General features: G+C 51.8%; 5 protein-coding genes and 1 non-coding gene across 6 annotated transcripts; all 6 read right to left on the bottom strand.

Annotated features, from left to right (window-relative positions):
* Positions 1-872: 872 nt before the first annotated feature.
* B0H65DRAFT_549296 (uncharacterized protein) lies at positions 873-1,799 on the bottom strand (the record flags this gene model as incomplete). Its single annotated transcript, XM_062829649.1, has 3 exons — positions 873-1,094; positions 1,155-1,329; positions 1,378-1,799. The coding sequence occupies 3 exons, from the start codon at positions 1,797-1,799 to the stop codon at positions 873-875; spliced, it is 819 nt and encodes a 272-aa protein (XP_062682228.1).
* Positions 1,800-10,821: 9,022 nt separating this feature from the next.
* Positions 10,822-11,287, bottom strand: B0H65DRAFT_589198 (Tetratricopeptide repeat-domain-containing protein; the record flags this gene model as incomplete). Its single annotated transcript, XM_062831020.1, has 2 exons — positions 11,001-11,287; positions 10,822-10,919 (listed from the first exon to the last, which is right to left on the bottom strand). Exons 1-2 carry the CDS (start codon positions 11,272-11,274, stop codon positions 10,822-10,824), a joined length of 372 nt encoding a protein of 123 aa, XP_062682227.1. The 5' UTR covers positions 11,275-11,287.
* A 1,701-nt stretch (positions 11,288-12,988) lies between these two features.
* Positions 12,989-13,499, bottom strand: B0H65DRAFT_467134 (uncharacterized protein). Its single transcript, XM_062826895.1, has one exon. It carries the CDS (start codon positions 13,330-13,332, stop codon positions 13,063-13,065), a length of 270 nt encoding a protein of 89 aa, XP_062682226.1. The 5' UTR covers positions 13,333-13,499; the 3' UTR covers positions 12,989-13,062.
* Positions 13,500-14,724: 1,225 nt separating this feature from the next.
* Positions 14,725-14,814, bottom strand: B0H65DRAFT_t252. Its single transcript has one exon. It is a non-coding gene; the product is annotated as a tRNA-Pro (tRNA).
* Positions 14,815-15,045: 231 nt separating this feature from the next.
* On the bottom strand, positions 15,046-16,293 carry B0H65DRAFT_549291 (uncharacterized protein; the record flags this gene model as incomplete). Its single annotated transcript, XM_062829648.1, has 1 exon — positions 15,046-16,293. One exon carries the CDS (start codon positions 16,291-16,293, stop codon positions 15,046-15,048), a length of 1,248 nt encoding a protein of 415 aa, XP_062682225.1.
* Positions 16,294-16,452: 159 nt separating this feature from the next.
* On the bottom strand, positions 16,453-18,029 carry B0H65DRAFT_210263 (inorganic pyrophosphatase). Its single transcript, XM_062821924.1, has 2 exons — positions 17,016-18,029; positions 16,453-16,891 (listed from the first exon to the last, which is right to left on the bottom strand). The coding sequence occupies exons 1-2, from the start codon at positions 17,888-17,890 to the stop codon at positions 16,600-16,602; spliced, it is 1,167 nt and encodes a 388-aa protein (XP_062682224.1). The 5' UTR covers positions 17,891-18,029; the 3' UTR covers positions 16,453-16,599.
* Between the last annotated feature and the right edge of the window lie 411 nt (positions 18,030-18,440).

The following is an 18,440-nucleotide window of genomic DNA, read 5'->3' as shown; positions in this document are numbered from 1 at the left end:
CATATTTCAATCAGTCGCCGGCGGTCTCGGTCTGGCGAGACTGCGACTAAAAGAGGGGATCACCAGCCTACGAGCCTACAGTACCTACTCGCTAAAGCAACCAAGTACAGGCTTCAACACGCGGTATGTCAGCGAAATGGTGACCACAACGAGTGCATGATCACAAAGGATCCCTACATGAACTGTGTTCTGACTTGGGTTTTGTTGTTCTTGTCGCGGAGATTAACCTGGCTGCAGTGACAACAATCGATTCGCACGGCACATGCATGTACACATGCTCTCAAGCCTGAAGTGGACCGGTAGGACACCTGCAATCAGATGCTCCCACATCCCACATCAAGGATCCTGTACCTACTGGGAGAGGATGTGGGAGTGGGATTGGGAGTGAGGCGGCATACCAAGATACAAATATCCAACACTCTGCGTTTCGACTTTCCCATGGCCACTCGGTTCGTAAGTTGATTCCCTCTTTTTGCAATTCTTGCTTGGAATTGCCCTCAACAACGACCGCGGGACGTCGAGCTTTCCATACCTTACTCGGGTAAATACCACAAGCGGAAAGCATGAGCCAGTTATTCGCTAGCACTGAAGTTAGTTTCTTAACAGTGTTTGGCGAATGTTGGAGGGCATTCAGATAAGCTTTCACTACTGTGCGGTAGCCACACCCAACAGGTTCAGCCAAAAACAAGTACTGAATTTAACCAAGTTTACAGTGATGTCCTGTCCTACAGGAACGACCAAGTTACAAACAACAACCAACGCCAGGCCGCCATAACCCAAACAAAATACCATCGCCGACGCACCAAGATCCTCCGACAAGCGACATCGAGCCATTGCTCTCACGATCCAATAACCCCCTCCATCACCCAAAGTCAATTCTCGTTGCCAGAAAGACGAACGACCATGTCCTGAATGCAGCGCTCCAGGTGGCGCCTGGCAATGTCCTTGACGTCCTGCTCAATAGCCTCCGACAACCCAGGGGCACTGGCAGCGCTGCCCATCTGCATCATCCTTCCACGCTGGAGCCTGGCGACCTCGGTATAGATCAGTTGGACCATGGTCGGAGTGAGGTTGTAGATGATTGTGTCACGTTCCTATTATTGATGATCCGTCAGCGACTGGCATAAGTAAGTTTGTTTCCTGGTACAACCCACACGCTTCGAAACACAGCTCTCCTTCATCCTCAACCAACGTTTCGTGACGCAGTTGCTCGATCGAAATCTTCCATCAAGCTGATAGAGCTCCGTGACGATCTGCGGGACGGTTTTGCCCAACCGTTTGCCCTCCTTCAAGATCTCGGTGTGCCGCTCCGTCCACTCGGGTGCCATACTACCATTCACCATTGGCATATGGGATCCGTTGTTCATGTTTTGTTACACGCCCTGGGTGGAAATCCATTCGCTCTGGTTGACCATGGGAGTAGGGAAACGAAAATGGGACTCGGCCGCGCCGTAGGACTGGGTCATAGCTGGCATGCTGGGAAAACCGGAGGTGGCTGTCATCATCGGATTCCGATTGACTTGCTCGGCCTGCATAGGGAACTGGTGGAGAGTACTCGGATAGCTGTGCCGATGCTCGAAGGGCATGAAGGAGGTAGCTTGGGAATGGCCAAAGACACCGTCCTGCGCTGGCACTGAACTGAACATCGAGAAAGAGCGTGTGTGGGATGGCATGTGCGCATTCTCGCTCGCTGGACGTTGATCGGAAGGACTGCCTGCTCCCTGAAAAAAGGCCTGAAATACGTCTTCCACCTCGGTGGTAGGAGACATGTTGTTGTTGGTCGAGTTCGATGCAGACATTTTGGTTGTTTTGATGTAAAGGTGGTAGTTATTTATTTGTATCGTTGAGGGAAGTTGTTGAAGTTGCTGGTACTTGCTTCTTGTGTCGGGCTTGTTCTTCAGATACTATGGAGTTGATGACCTATGCACTTATATAACACCTTCTTGAGGTCTGTTTACATACTTGATATATCATGACCTTTTCAGCAAGACGCTGCGATGTAGCTCCAAAGCCTTGTTGACAAGGGATCTGGTTTAGATTTAGCCTAGTCTCCACTCGCCTAAAGGCTAACATGAAGCCGACATGGGTGCGGACATTGCCGCCGAGGCTCATGATAGCTGTTGCTGTTGAATTATGCTATCTCTCTGCTGACTTGATTAACTACCTCACCGCATGTTTTCTTCCCTGTTCCAACGAAATTCAAAGGTTTGCTGACTTCCTTCAACTGTTCCCTTTCGAGGTAAACGTCCTGATCTTTAATGAGGATCTGACGTTTCATCATTTGCAAATGGCACTTGGAGGCTTAAATGACTTGGAAACACGAGTCTGGAACGACTGCCTTCGGCCTCTGACGGTTGTCCGTCCACCGTGACAACCGGCGGAGATGCTGGACGAACTCAACCATGATGATCTAGTGGTCTAGATCATCTTGATATTATCAGGAAGCAACTTACCTCACTCCCTTCCGGTGAAGATCATTGCGGATGTCGCTTCGTCCGTTAACCAAATAGCTTTGTTCGGAACATTAATGGACATGTTCCAGCACTTTTTCTGACACCTTGCCAGGGCTGCAAGTCCTTGCGCCGTGCACGTCTCTGTACGTATCGTTAGCAAGCGGAGGCATCGCCGTTACGGTAGCACGAGGAATTCGTGGGTAGGGAGTCGAAGGACTGAATGATCAAAGACAGCAGCCAAGGAATCTGCAATTCACTTCACCCATGAAAAATACGGGATCACCTCATCGATCAAGGTACGACAGGTACGACGGGAGCCGCAAGGCTCCCGGGGGTGCATGTCACCGTCTGGGGTAACCAAAGTGAGATCTGCTCGTCGGTATCCACACCCACGTGTAGTACTACTTTAGCGAAGATCAGGGAATCGTCAGCGACCTAATTATAACCCAGTGGAATTACAATCAATGCTCCAGCGGTCAGCCTCTCACCTACGCTCGAGATACCACCAATTTTGGCTGGGCAACGGCGACACCTCCGACCAGGGGGAAACTTGGGCTCGACCTGGGGGAGATGGAAAAACTGGAATGGGGGAAAAGGTGGAAAACATCGTAACCGTGCGACTCACCGATGCCGAAATCTTAGATCTCATCAACCAGGGGAAACCAAGGTGATGAAACGACAAGGCAGGAGCCATGATATGTGGGGAAGGTGCGAGACTGACAGATGCAGGAACCGACATTGCCGAGACCTGAGATGGGCATCGACCCTTCAGATGTGCCTTCCTGTTGCCAGGAACCGAAACCGAGAAAGCAGGTCTGGAGCCCTGGAGCGATGCTGTACGGCCTCGAACAGGAAGGTAGGCATTGTCACCGTTGAGGATCTTCAAGACTGATCCCGTCGTGCCGGTTCAGTTGTTCGCTCGGACTTTTTTCTCTACCATCCGCTACCTTCGCCAACCTTCTGCATCAAACTCCGGCATGTAAAGCCTACCTCCAAGGTACGTTGCCCAAATTTTGGGAAGTAGATGCCGAGATGCAGGTTTGACACCTGCCATCCTATGCACTGTGGCGGCACGCATGCCGATGATGATCTGTATGGGGGTTACAGACTTGAGGTTTGGAGGCTCTGTAGGGTAGCGTGCATTGCCGCTGCAGTGCCCTGAGCACTGCAGCCGGATGGCGCCGTAGGATTAGGTTTCCCCAGTTCGGCCCCTTCCGGTGCACCCCGCCCTGGTGCCTGCTCGGTTTCGCGCTTTCCTCTTTTTCTTGGGAAACGACACCTTTCCCTCCTCGCCGCACAGTACCTCGTTCCTGACGACTCTTCCACTTACGAAGATTGCATCTTCCAAAATTGCTAATTCGTGAAACCGTTACCGCCACTCAGAGTCAACCCTCTTCTCGATTTTGCTCAACGTATTCGGTTCAAGCTGGCCACAACCCTGTTATCGCAGATGCCATTGGCCAATGATAACACCCGTTTCTACCAAGAGATGCCAAATTCGGCAAATGGGAAAGGGGTCGTCGTCCTCTTCCTGTGCTGTGCTACTCGGTGGGAGATACAGCGAGAAGCGCGCTGCGGTAATCTGAAACAACAACCCTTATAAAGGACACAAGGACCTGGGGTAAATTGGCTAGGCACTCTAGGATACTGACGCAAAGCTGAAAATAGAGTATGCCTGGGATTCAACATTAACCACCACTCTCACCGACAGACCACCTTAATCTCGCCTGCCAAGCCGCCGTAGGGTATCCAATCAAGTCCTTCTCTCGATGAAACAATGTCAAAACAGGCGAAAAAAGAAATGACGAACAAGCTTCCCCGGCGAGCAAGGTACTTGACGTTTGACGTTTGATGGGCATTGATTCGGGACATTGCGCATAAGATTTGAGATCATGATCTGCATGTAACATCTCAGGGCCACGTGGGGATCGTCGAGGGGGACCCTTCTCAAACACCATGGATGTTAAGTACAAGGCTGGGATAAAGTCTAGACTCTAGAACCTGATGTGTCATGTTCTCGTCATTGAAGCCAAGAGGGAAATGCAATATCAGCGATTTCGATGTCAATGTTGATGCCTGGTTTATTTCCGGTGTTTATCCATTTAACAACACCGCATTTTTGCGTCCCACCCCGGATTTATTGGCAGGGGGTGCTAGCTTAGCTTCAGTTGGCGTTCCTGACGATCAGGCCACTGTCGGTGACACCTACTCTTCTCACCTGTGCCAGCGTTCGGCAGTCGGGCCAGGCCGTGGATCACACGGCTGACTAGGCACTCCGAGTCACCCGAAGACGACCACGCCTTGTCTCACTGAATGATACCCCTCGTGTTCGTTTCATCGATTCTTGGGGGAACCTGTTTCATATCTTGTGTCAGATTTTACACAAATTGTGATGTCCATGTGGAAGAGTGACGTCCGCAACTGCAGGTGATGCACGGCGGCGTTGTTGACAGGGGCTTACACTATAAGTAAAGACCCCGTTCCCCGTCGTTGCCATTTCTCTTCCTCTTCGTCGTCGATTTTGCTGCGCGAACACCAAATCTGCTAAGGGCGCACTTTACAGAATCTCTCAAAACAACAGGTATGTTGACTTATTTATACAACAAAGAGGTTGAGGATTTAAGTCTAGTTGAGAGACTAAAATGATAGTGTGAATGGAAATGTTCGCCGCTTTGGATCTCAGAAGCGATGGAAACGAAAAAGAAAAAAGAAAAAAAAAGAGAAAAAAAAGGAAAGAAAAAAAAAAGGTTAAGAAAAGAACAAGAAGGGGTCGAGAACAGCAAGGGAAAATTTCCTAACAGAACCAAGGACTGCAAGAGTAGAAATGAAGCTCTCACTTCATGCTTGCAGCTACCTGCTGCGACATGATCTTGGTTCGGTACCAACCCGAGATGTGATCTCCCAAGAGGTTGAGGACCTCCTCGTTTAGGTGTAACTCGGAACCCATGATGGTCCTGAGCTCCTCGAGAACGATGTTGAGGGCTCGCAGAATAACGTTGCCGATAGCAGTCCAGAGTACCTGTGTATCGGACATGAGTTGACTGCAAGTGCTTGCTGAATTGAGGCCCTTACATGCGCCGTTCAAAACAATATGCTTACATGCGCCGTTCAAAACAATATGTATCTCGGCAGTAACACTCGCACGTGGATAGAAGGTTAATACTTGAAACAGAACGTCACGATACGCACAGAGAAGACTGCTGTTTATTTTATGCGTTGTGGGCTCAACGCATCTTTAAAGGAGATACAGACGTATTTGGGACCATGGCTGCCCGATCCACTAAGAAATGCAAAAATGCCACCGTTGTAACGAGCCCTCGTCAGCCGCCCCCCGACGAGACTTGCTCCCATTAAGCAAATAGCCACCTATGCCGCGCCTTATCCAGTATCGTGATTTCCTGACCAAATAACAATGAAGGATGCCGAAGCTAATTGCCCCTCCAACCAACAACCCGACCTCGTGAAGTGCTTCCCATGCAACCGCAAAGGACACTACGCGTTCTCTCGCGACTGCCCGCTTGTAAAAGCGGCGCTCGGTCGCTCCTCCACGGCGTTCATGGAACGCCCACGCGTATTCGCCCAGCGGGCGGAACCGGTATCAATCGACGAAACACCGGCCCCGAGTCAGCCTGAAGCCACCCAGCCGGCCGAAGAGGTCCTACAGCAGCAACTCCTCCAGCAGACGCAAACCGCGGCGACGCAAGAACCTATGGGGGACGTCCCCCCTGCGACGCCGTCCCGGTCCCAACCCACACACGCTGACGAAGACGGCGACCTGGATATCCCAGATGCAGAATTAGCAATCCTGGAATCTGAATGGCATGAAGTACAAGCTAACAAGAAGCGCGGCCCCTACACGAAGCAGCAACGAGAACTTCGCGCCAAGCTGGAAGAAGCTAAGGCGAAGCGCCAGAGGAAGACACCTAAGACGCTAAACATCGCCACCAGGTCGAGCCCTCGATTACACCAGAAGGATCCTGCCCTATCTTTCACTCTATGAATCTAAAGATTCTGTACTGGAACGTGGTGAAGTCATACAACAGGATAAAGATCGCGTTGGAAATGGAGGACCACTACGATATTATAGCGATCCAAGAACCAGGCCGAAGTGCGGCCACGGGCGGCATCCCCAACACTAAGGCCTCACGCTATTGGGCGTTGGATAGTACCAACCAGGGACGCGCGGCGCTGTATGTAAGTAAACGCTTCGCAATCGATCGGTGGGACTACGAACAAGGAGAAGACTGGGTCATGATGAGGCTAGGAGAGGGAGAGAACGAAATAAGGGTGTGGTCGGTCTACTCACCGATTTGGGACTCGGGTCCTGAACGTAACTGGTATACCCCCCTTAGGGAAATCGCATCGAGACCGAGGGGAAGGGACGTTGTGGTCGGAGATATGAATCTCCACCACCCGATATGGGACATTCACGGAAGACGGAGTAAAGGCAGTCATGTCCTCCTCTCGCTAGCAGCGAGTCACCGACTCGTACTCGCGACGCCGAGAGGCGAGCCGACGCGGCTGGGGAACGGAACACGGCGGGAGCTCAACAGCACCATAGACCACGCTTGGATAGCGGAAACACTGTATGCCACACACCAGACGGTGGAGGACGGAGCCCTCACCGGATCGGACCACCAAGCTCAATCGGTCCTAATCCGCACCGAAATCACCGAGGAACCGGAGGACGCCGAGGAAGGCTACAGCTGGGCACTTATGGATGCCAGGAAGGTTAAGGAACTCGCTTATGAGCACATAACGGTCCTGGCGGCAATTACTACGGTTGCCGAATTGGAGACCGCTACCGAACGGCTGATGGAGGAACTGACTAGGATCGCGGACGAGGCGGTCCCGAAACGGAAGCGAGGGAGGGGGAGGCGTGCCGACTGGTGGGACTTGGGTGTGAAGGAGGCCGTTAAGCACGCAAGAAAGATGGCAAGGGCATGGAGGCAGAGGAGAACACCGATGAGAAGACGAGAGTTGGAGGAAGCGAGACGGAAGCAAGCCGATGCTATCCAATTTGCGCAGGCGAAACGGTGGCGCATCCTCACGGAGGAGGCGTCGAGAGACCCGAGGAAGCTCTGGACGCTGGAGCGGTGGGGAAGGACACAGAGCCATCTGCCTTCCGACCCCCCCAAGATCCCGGCGCTATGTCGAGAAGGCAACGTAGAGGAGGAACGGAGCTATGAAGGAAAAGCGGAGATCTTAGCGGAAAGATTTTTCCCGGGGGTAGAGGTACCAACAGAACATCTGCCGGACTGGAAAAGGGAGAGGGAACGGGTGTTAGATATGAGCCATGAGGTGAGCGCGGATGACGTGGCGAAGACCCTCGGCCGTATGGCACCTAACAAGGCGCCCGGGAGCGATTAGCTCTCCAACAAGCTGCTCAAGGCGTGTGGGAGGCGGCTGGCGGAAGCGCTAGCTGTGATCGCGACTGGGAGCTTCACCCTCGGTTCCTTCCCAGCACGGTGGCGCCATGCGAAGGTAGTAGTTTTGAAGAAGCCAGGGAAGACAACGGCACAGAGGAAGATGGCCGGAGCATGGCGCCCTATAGCACTTTTGAGTTGCGTGGGGAAGGTTCTGGAAGCGATTGTTGCGGAGCGTCTAGCCCTCGTAGCGGAGGAGCATGGGCTCCTTCCGGAGGGACAGATGGGGAATAGGAAAGGGAGATCGACGGAGTTTGCGGTTCGGGTAGTAACGGAGACGGTACATACGGCGTGGGATCTAGGGGCGGTAGCTTCACTACTCCTCTTAGACCTCAAGGGGGCGTTCGACTGGGTTAACCATAGGTGGCTCCTCCACACCTTGTGGGAAAAGGGACTGCCCCAATGGCTTCTACAATGGGTCGAGAGCTTCCTGACTGACCGGAGGGGAAGTCTATTCTTCGACGGGAAGTCGTCACGGGAGTTTCGGGTGCCCGTAGGGGTGCCGCAGGGCTCCCCTCTCTCACCAATCCTCTTCTTGATCTTCATTGCCACATTATATGAGGCACTGAAGGAACTGAAGGGTACAGTGACGGTAGGATTCGCAGATGATACTAATATTTTGGCCTTTTCGAGGTCGACGAGGGAGAATTGCGAGAAACTGAAGGAAGTATGGCGGATCTGCCATGGATGGGCGGAGGAGAGAGGAATGGAGTTTGAGGCTGGCAAGTCCGAGCTCATCCACTTTACCAAAACCCGACAGCCACGGACCGAGACCGTCGACTTGGGGGGACACCAGTTGGCCCCCACGGAGTCGGCGCGGTTCCTAGGGGTATGGCTGGACCGCAAACTGACCTACCAAGCACACCTTCAGGCGGTAAAGAAGAAAATGTCAACACAGATCTTCGCTCTCACACGCATCGCGGCGAAGACGTGGGGTTGTAGCCTCGTCCGAGCAAGGGAAGTGTATACAAAGGCAATTCGTGCAGCAGTAGCCTACGGAGCGTCAGCGTACCACACGCCAACGGAGCCGCTTGGGGAACCACGCGGTCTCGCGAAGGCTCTTGCAACGACCCAGACTAACTGCTTAAAGGTAGTCTCTGGCGCTTACAAGGCCGCGTCTACGTTTAGTGTGGAGACGGAGACCTTCTGCCCACCCCTCGACCTCTACCTCAACAAGAGAGTTAGAGCGTTCGAGGAGCGACTCACCCGCTCACCGGCGGCAGCCTTCGTTAGAGGAACGCCAGCTTGGGTGGCGGCAGAGTTACGGGGTAGAAGGGGAGGTAGACAACTACAGCTATCCCCGGTCAGCGGCCGAGCGAAGGCTGAGTGGGCTGAGCGATGGGCCCCTAGAGAAGACATCCCGATACCGCAGGGGGAGGTGAGAGAGCCCACGTCAGGTGAAAAGAAGCGGGTGGTTGGAGGAGGCGACTCGGAGAGAGTGGATAGCGAGGTGGCACGTTAGGGTGGCTGAGGCGATGAGCAAAAGGAAAAAGCTGAGTGCCGCAGAGGCGCGTGCACGGTTCGATGGAACCACGCTGCAGTACCATACATGGCCCAGCACGGATGAGAAGTCATCTCCACACTACCTCTCGAAGGCTATGAGCTCACTCCTAGTGCAAATTAGGACGGGCAAAATAGGCTTACGGGCGTTCCTCTTCGAGAGGAGAGTGCTGGAGGTGACAACACCGTACTGCCGGTGCGGGTTAGCGAAGGAGACGTTCGAACACATTGTCTTAGAATGCAGGGAAACGGAAGATACATGGTTATGGGGAGACCCAACGTGGCCGACAAATATTGAACAACTCCACGACGAACTCGAGACTGTAGCGGGGGCGGAACGAATCCTCCGCTGGGCCTTGCGGTTGGGACGACTGCAGGAGTACAAGCTAGCGGTGAAGATCGAACAAGCGAGGGAAGCAGAAGAGCTACTGGGGAGCTCAGATTAATCTTTGATTCTGGAAAGCGGGAGTGCGGTCGGGGGACCACGCAACGGAATTAAAGATTGCGCCTCGGGAATGACGGTGAGGTCATACCGAGAGGAAGATAAACATCGAAGGCACGGCGTCGACACGGCGTCGTTGCAATAGAGAAGCGGAGGGTTTTCATCCGGCTATGGTACGGTTTTTCCCACCGACTAAGAACGGAAGCAGCACCGCATACCCACAGGGTAGACTATGTAAATAGTTAGCGTGTATAAGACCAATAATAATATCAGTGCCAAATCAACCCTGGTTTGTTTGTTAGCGTGATTTTTACGACCTCTTCCGACAAGGGAGAAAACACTGGATGCCGGAGCTCTCACTGGTCCAAACCACTGCAGAATCAGGGTGAGGAACAACACTCGGTCACGTTCCACACATGCTCCAAAACTTCGAACTCGGTAATCCGCCATGGTAATCTTCATCCACCCCTCTAAGTCTAAACTGCGATAACATCACCAAAACAACAGCTGAAATCGTGTATTCTGTTCGAGTTAACTTGAATTCGAATGGGCTCTGCCCCACTCTGATTTTATAAGATGCCCCTTCAAATTTCAGTGTCGTGTTGGTGGTCAAAATGATGCTGAGACTTACATTAATGACTGACTTGCCGACTATGCGAGGTAGGCCCGCTGTACTTTTTGTGCAAAAAAGGCGAGTTGCCATGGCGCATTACCAAAGTTTGTGTGACAGCGAATGCAACTACCCCTCATGGAGCGGTCAACCGCTCCAGTAGTTTCTAGGCCAGACCGTTACTCCTAATTTGTCACCCTGAGACGATGGGGAGCAATGATGGGGAAAATGCTTGATTGGCGGCTTTAAGAAGTGAAGAGAAATGGGTTACCAACCTGCCAACCCAGGTCTAAATTCTACTAAGATGGAAAATCAAGGTGGGGAGCTCTTTCCAAACGTTACAAAACCGTAAGCCGTTTCTGGCGCTGATGCAACCCAATCCAAACGCGCTCACAAATAACTCGCTTCGGCTCCACAGGCCGGCGATTGTTGATGGTTAAGAACAACCCCCGATAGCTGCACAAGGATGCAGATATACAGATTAGAAACTTTTACGGTAGTTTTACATGTAACCGAATAGAGGCCTTCAGATTACACTATATAGCAAGAATTAAGATGAGCCTAGCTACTCCATTCCGACACAGTAGCCAAGGACGACAGCGTGTTAGGATGCTCAGGCCCAAGGATTCGCTGCTGAGCCTCAACACAGTCTTGCATCAACGCTAGGGCATCTTCATGTCGACCTTGACTATTCCACGTGAAAGCAAGATTGGCCATGCTCGTCAGCGTGTCGGGATGATCGGCCCCGAGCTTCGCCTTGCTCATCTCCATCACCTGCACCTCCAGCTTCTCGGCCTCCTCCCACCGGCCTTGGTTCCTATACGTCGACGCCAGGTTGGCCATGCTCGTCAGCGTGTTGGGATGATCGTTGGGTCTGTCGTAGAATAATTGGATAGTATACGGTTGGAAAGAAATGTAGCATCTCAAAGTGATGGCCTAGTTATACAAGGATGACTTAACGATACTGTATATCTCACGGTGTCATATGTATTAGATATTACCAACAGGTGAAAATTTTCTTGAATCTAGAATGGATGCCTTGGATAGGCGCAACACATCCTTCAACCCCCTATCTCCTTCCTCCCTCTTCCTCCCTCTTCCCCCCTCTTCCTGTACCTTGCTCTTCCTCTCTCTATCTTCCCTCATCTATTATCATGGCACCTCGTCAGCTGGCCTGTATGTACAAACTGCGGGATCGAATCAATCAACTGGATTCAATCCCAACCAGGTACCGCAGCCTATTGGAGCATCGTCTGATTATTGCGTGCAGTGAATAATGCTCTCGCTGCGGAAGGAGTTATCGGCATAGAGATGGAGGGTGCGGGAGCTTGGGACGAACTACCATCTATTGTGATCAAAGGGGTATGTGACTACGCTAATAGCCACTAAAGTAAAATGTGGCAGGACTATGCGGCTGATACTGCTGCATCAGTTGCGAAAGCTGTTTTGGATGAGTACCCAGGGAGCGGAAGGGTTTCTGGGGACGCACATGGTCCGCAAGAAGCTATGAACCCGCTTGGTGATTTTGCAAGGTACCAGGAGATGCAGCAAATGTCAGAGAAGGATCAGCAATGCTTAAAGGACTTGCGCATTACCGATCCTCGCCACGATAAAACCCGCATCGAACAGACCAAAGGCGGCCTTTTGCAAGACTCATATCTTTGGATCCTTGATAACGCTGACTTTCAACGATGGCGTAACGACCTGCAACACTAACTGCTTTGGATCAAGGGTGACCCCGGCAAGGGGAAGACTATGTTGCTGTGTGGCATTATCGATCAGCTATCTCTAAGGAATGCTACCAACGCGGACTATTATAATATGGCCTACTTCTTCTGCCAGGCTACCGACTCTCGCATCAACAATGCAACCGCCGTACTACGTGGCCTGATCTACCTACTTATCGAGCAGCAGCCATCTGTCCTCTAACACGTGCGGAAGGAGTATGACCATGTAGGCGAGAATCTCTTCAAAGATGCAAATACGTGGGTCGCCTTATTAGAAATCTTCACCAACATCCTACAAGACCCAAGCCTCCGAACGACCTACCTAATCATCGACGCACTTGATGAGTGTGTTGAAGATCGGTCACAGCTTCTTAGCTTAATCGCCCAGCAATCATCTAGATCTTCTCAAGTTAAGTGGATTGTTTCGAGTCGCAATTGGCTGCAAATCGAGGAACAATTGGAGATATCTACGGCCAACTTGAAAGTCTCCCTGGAGCTAAATGTGGAATCCGTTGCGGCAGCTGTCGATGCATTCATCTTATACAAAGTGGACCAACTAAGAGAGCTGAAAAAGTACGACTCCACCACGAAAAGACCGTTGAGGACTACTTGCGCTCCAACGCGCAGGACACGTTCCTCTGGGTGGCGTTGGTCTGCCAAGTACTTGCAGGCCCGGAGGTTAAGAAATGGCGTACCGAAGAAATGCTACGCAAATTTCCGTCCGGGCTGGATGCTCTATATACGCGGATGAGAGAGAACATGAGCCGGTCCGAGGATTCCGATCTCTACAAGCGCATTCTTGCCGTTGCCGCAATTGCTCGTCGACCAATTAACCTTCAAGAACTAACCACTCTCGTCGAGGTGCCTGATGTTATTTGCGACGATCTTGAATCTCTAAAAGAGATTATAGGGCTTGGTCAAACCAGACTCGTTGGTGCGAGTTTATCCTAGGAACCTTGTGGAAGACAGACAGGGGTTGCATACCTGGCTGGGGCGTAGCAACTCTGGCGTTCCTGGGCGCAAGTTTTTCCTTGTCGATACAAGAAGCATCAGAATACTGGGCGGCGATCACGAACAAGGCTATCCAATTGCCGTCACCGGCGCTCTCATCCGGGCCCTTTAGAGGTTGCAATGCGAGTGTGATATGTAATATGGCGTCGTCTACCTTGACCATTACAGTTCTGGCGGGTTCGGAAGTCTAGCCATCCGGAATTTGACGTCGGGGGAGCAAGTCTTTACCCCGGTAGGTCCAGTCTTGAACTAGGGTCCAGATAGAACGTGCTGGACGGAGGAATCGAGGAAAGGAAGACCCGGAGGGCAATTTTGTTGCGAAACTTTTCTTCAGACTCGAATGCTTGGTGTTAGAATCGAACTGGTTTGGGTCAGATGTCAGGGGCTTGGCACACCTGCAATGTCAGCCCTACCGACAATAATAAACGCCGTCGGTATTCAATATATCAAGGTGACCTTCGTCTGAAATCGTCCGAGCAAATATCATAGTTTTGTCTTCGAGGCTATCCGCAAAGCTCCAGCCAGATGTGGGAATATCCAGTTTTCGACTCAGACGACGACCGGATTAGTATGGATGGACTTTGCTTCCGTGGGCAAGAGGTCATACCCAGTTATGCTCCTGGATGGTGTGGCCGTGTACTTAACGGGACTGAAGCTCGTTCAGCCAATCGATTCTCTATAAAGGGGCGGCTGCGCTAGCAATAGTAAGACCAACCTGAAAATGCAATTTCAATGTTTCAGAACGTTCAATTTTTCTCGTAATCTGCCCAATTGTATTAATCTCTTTAGCGCCGCCTCCAACACTCACCGTAATGCCTCCGTAATGAACGATTTGATACGGGAGGTGATTGTTCAGTTTTTTGACCCTATCACGTGATTAAAAGACCCGATTGATATCCTTCTCACTCCCATACACAAGCTTAGTGAGGGCCAGACTAGTAGTTGGGTCGGTGACGACCAGCGAATCCCTGGTGTTGTATGTTTTTTTCTACTTTTTTTTCATTTGCTTTGTGACTTTTCCCCTTTTTGCCTAATGCATTTTTGTTTCCTTGCGCGATGCTGACTGCCTATTGTTTGGTTTGCTGAATGTGGTTGATGTGGTTAGTGTAAAGGATGTTTGGAATCAACTTTCTCTTTGCGCTTGTTAATGTCGTGCAATGAACGCATCATCTACCCCTAACCTCTCTGGATCACTGCATCGGGATTGGGAGGAGTCAACGATCCGATGCCCCGGATCGAAGTTTCAAGTTATGGACAGGGTTACGGTGCGCTGCTTATTTCGCTGGTTAATGCTTGTTGCTAATGTGCTGTTGTCAACATCGTTGCCATCGACATTTGTAGTCACCTTTCACATCGTTGTTGCGAGCGCGCGTCCTATCATGTCCCACACAGCCGAACAGTTCAGAGTAAAAAACGGAATTCACAGGATTCCTACGTCTGAAAAGGGTGAGATGAAATAAAGACGAGACCATGAAAGGAGAAATTGAATTAGAGAAGGCAAGAGAAAAAGGCTTTCGCAAAAGCAAAAGTAGGAAAAGAATGGGGCCAAAAGAATGGGGCCACCCGGGGATTGAACCCGGGACCTCTCGCAAGAATGCTCAGGATTGAACCCTAAGCGAGAATCATACCACTAGACCAGCGGCCCTTGTTATTGGATGTTTGTATGGGCCAGAGTCTGGCCTCATATGGAGATGTTCATTTGTGCGCTCAACCGGCAACTCTCTTGCAATATTTCCGTCAGCCCTGGTTTTTGTTCTCTCCTCTTCCATTTCACACAAGACTCGAATCAAGCCAATTTTCTGTCATTAATTCACGTTTCCGACGGATCGCGACTTTGCAGAGCACACCAATACCTACATACTGCCATACTATCTGTCTATTCCAAATCATACAAATCATCCCCAGCCTCATCCACCCTCCTGTTGAACTCATTCTCAACGTCCTCATAAGCACCCCCTGCCGACGGTCGGGTCCGGGTCACGGAGTTCCCAGAGACACTCCTACTAGGGTTAGCCATCACCGAGCTGTCAGTTTCATTCCCATGACGCCGCAGCTGCCCCGAGGTTCTCCGTGCTTCACCCCCGGCCGGTCGGGGCATGGAGCTCCCGGAGACACTTCTAGGATTAGCCACCATCGAGCTCATGTCCGGGTTAGTCTCATTCCCATGACGGCGCAGCGCCCCCGAGACTCTGCGCGCTTCCGATACTCTCCGCGCTTCAGCCATTCCCTCATTACCATCCCTGGCATCTTCTTTCCAGTCGTCCTTTGCTACCATTTCTTCCAACATTGCCGTTGCCGCTTTTACTTTCCCCAAGGCGTTAATGCCAGTGTACCTTTTCCTCGCCTTCTCCATCCTCTCCTGCTTCTCCATTTCTCTCCATACCTTCACCCTGTCTTCCTTCGTCCTGTAGTTCCACTTCACTATTTGTTCCTCTTCTTTCTCTTTTTCCTCCTCCTTCTCATTTCCCTTCTCCTTTTCATTTTCCGCCTCCTTCTCTTTTTCCTCCACCACCCTCTTCTCCCTCTCCTCATCCAGAGTCACCCTCTTCAAACCCTCATCCACCCATCCCAGCCCACTCTCATCCACCTCTCTCAAAGCCTGCTCCTGCTCCACCTTCAAACCTTCCGTCCTCGCCCTCTCACGGGCATCCAACACCGCCCTCACATGCACCCTCTCATTCGCATCCATCCCATTTCCACTCACATCCCCATCCCCATTCTCAACCACCCCTTCCTCCCTAATCAACCCCAACCCCAACCCCATCTCCCCATTCCTCTCCCTCTCCTCCCTTTCCCTCTCCCTCTCCAACTCCCTCCACCTCTCCCTTTCCAACTCCCTCCTCCTCTCCCTTTCTTTTTGCTCCCTCCTCTTCTCTCTCTGCAAATTATCCTCCATCTGCTTGCGATGCTTGGCACATCTTCCTGTGCAGACAATTTGCGTGTAGCTGGCCGCGGGCAGCTCGACGGGACAGAGTTCGGGTTCGCCGGTGCGGTGGAGGTTGCGCTGGCGGGCGATGGGGCAGAAATAGAGGTCGTTGCGGGAGACTTCGGATTCGGAGGGGCAGTTGGGCTCGATGCAGTTGCGGCGGCCGGCGCGGCGGCAGCCGCAGGGGAGTTGTTGCATTGTTGGTGGTGAGTGGAAAGTGACTGAAGGGTGATGAGGTGTGCGAAGGGAGGGCAGTGGTCGCTAAGCCAGAAGTGATAAGAATATCAGGTTAAATAGCGGTGTTAGTTGCCATCCTGTTGCTGTTTTCCAGTTGTGATCTGATGGTGAGATGATTCCGAGAACAAACTCCAAACACCAAGCTCACTAAGATGCTATAACATCGAACCGCTCCCACAACTCTTGTCAAACATGCTCATCTCCATCACCACAAAGTCAAGTCGATGTTCATCCCACAGCTCTTACCCAGGCATCTTCATCCCCAAGTTACCAGAAAGTCAGGTTGATGTTCAGCGTTTTCAGATTGTTGAGGGTGATATCGTTCATGAGGTTTTTCTCCTCGTCATCGTTCGTCAGGTTATCCTTTCTGTAATCGTTCGTCATGCTGTCCTCCTTATCATCGCCCTCGTCCTCATCATCATCCCTCTTCTCCCTATCCACGTACGCGACCTCATCCAAATCCTGCTCAACCTCCGCAGGCGGCAAGTCCTCATTCGGCGGCAGTTTGACACTGCTCGGATCACACTTCCCCGGTGTCCCATCCAGCGTCGTGTTTTTCCTATACATAATTGTCAGCATCATCAACAACAACAAAGTCACCATACCACCACGGGCAACCACAAAGCCCCCCCTCCCCCCACCAAAGTCCAAACAACACCCAGGTCAGTTAAGTAAAAACTCACAAACAAATATCCTCACTCCCCTCCACCTCCCCCCTCACCAACTTCCTCCAAAACCCCTCACACTCTTTGATCACCCCCTCCGCATACCCCCTCCCCATCCACCGTCCCCCCATCGCATACCTATTCCTCTTCCTCCCTTCAGGAACCCCATACCACCTAAACCAATCCCTCGTCGCCTCCAGTAGTCCCGGACACTCCCTCCTCACATCCTCCACATCATCCAGTCTCCCCGCCAACTTATCCCTAACATCCACAACCAGCACCTTCCAATCCGTCTCCCCCTCATCCAGAAGTCCCAAAATCCCCAGCACCTTAACCTGCTTCACCTCCCCCGTGTACGCCACGCGAGACCCAATCTCGCAAGCATCAATGGGGTCGTTATCCCCCTTGTGCCCCGGCGTGTCGCGGTGGGAGTGGTGGGGAGATTCCCAGGTTTGCGGCAAGCAGCCGTAGTTCCAGATGTAGCCTTTGTAAGGGAATAGGTTGTGCACAAACCGGGGGCGGGAGGGGTGGGAGGATAAGGTGTCTTGGGATATCGGGTTGAGGGGGAGGGAGCGGGAGATTTCGAATTTGGCTTGGGACCAGCGGGGGATTTCGACGATCATGTTGTAGATGCCGTGGGGTTTGGAGTGGAAGAGGGGGATGTCGTGGAAGGGGGAGATGGGGATCCTTTTTCCGTCACATGGGGATTTGCGGAGGAAGTGGATTTTGTGGGAGAGGGTGTAGGGACGGTCGGATTTGGTGAGGGTGTAATTGTTTTCTGTGTCGGAGTCGTTGTTGTGGTTGGAGTCGTTGTCTTCGGCTTTGTCATGGTGGTTACCGTGATGTTTACCACCGTGGTGTTGGGGAAAGGGGGTTTGGTGAAGGGAAGCCATGTTGGTTTGATGAGCCACCCAAGTTGCTGTGAGTTGTTGGCTGGTTGACGGAGTGTTTGTGTTTGTTTACATTGAGATAGATGTTGGAGGAATGGAGAGAATGCCGTTGAGGTAAGGTAGTGAGGTTGGAAAAAGGTTGTGAGCTGGTCCTTGTTCGGTTACGTCATAGACTTGCTTCTCGTGAATCCCCATTGTTTCACTATTACAGCGGTCTAAGATTGGCCAATGACCGCTATTTGTTAGGTGCCCTATCAGGACCCCCAGATACGGTTCACGATGTAACTTGTCGTTCAACTACCACCTGGTTTCGAATGTCACTGCTCGATCAAATTTGACGAAATGTAATTGAAACTATGGAATCCAACCCTCTTCCCATTGGTAATCCATCTTAATGAACTGTGGGACTGCCAACCTTTGCTTGCGGCTTAAGGAAATTGAGTGGCTGACATGAATCCATGCCGGCTCTCCGAGACTGTCAACAATCATCTTTGCTCACGACACTTGTTGGAGTGCTTGGCATCACCTCAATGCGATACCTCGTGAAAAAGGA

The sequence above is a fragment of the Neurospora tetraspora genome (genome assembly GCF_033439725.1).
Source record: "Neurospora tetraspora strain CBS 560.94 chromosome Unknown B0H65scaffold_4, whole genome shotgun sequence".
Taxonomy (NCBI): Eukaryota; Fungi; Ascomycota; class Sordariomycetes; order Sordariales; family Sordariaceae; genus Neurospora; species Neurospora tetraspora.
The sequence above is the reverse complement of the archived record's forward strand: the minus strand, read 5'-3'. Positions and strand labels throughout refer to the sequence as shown.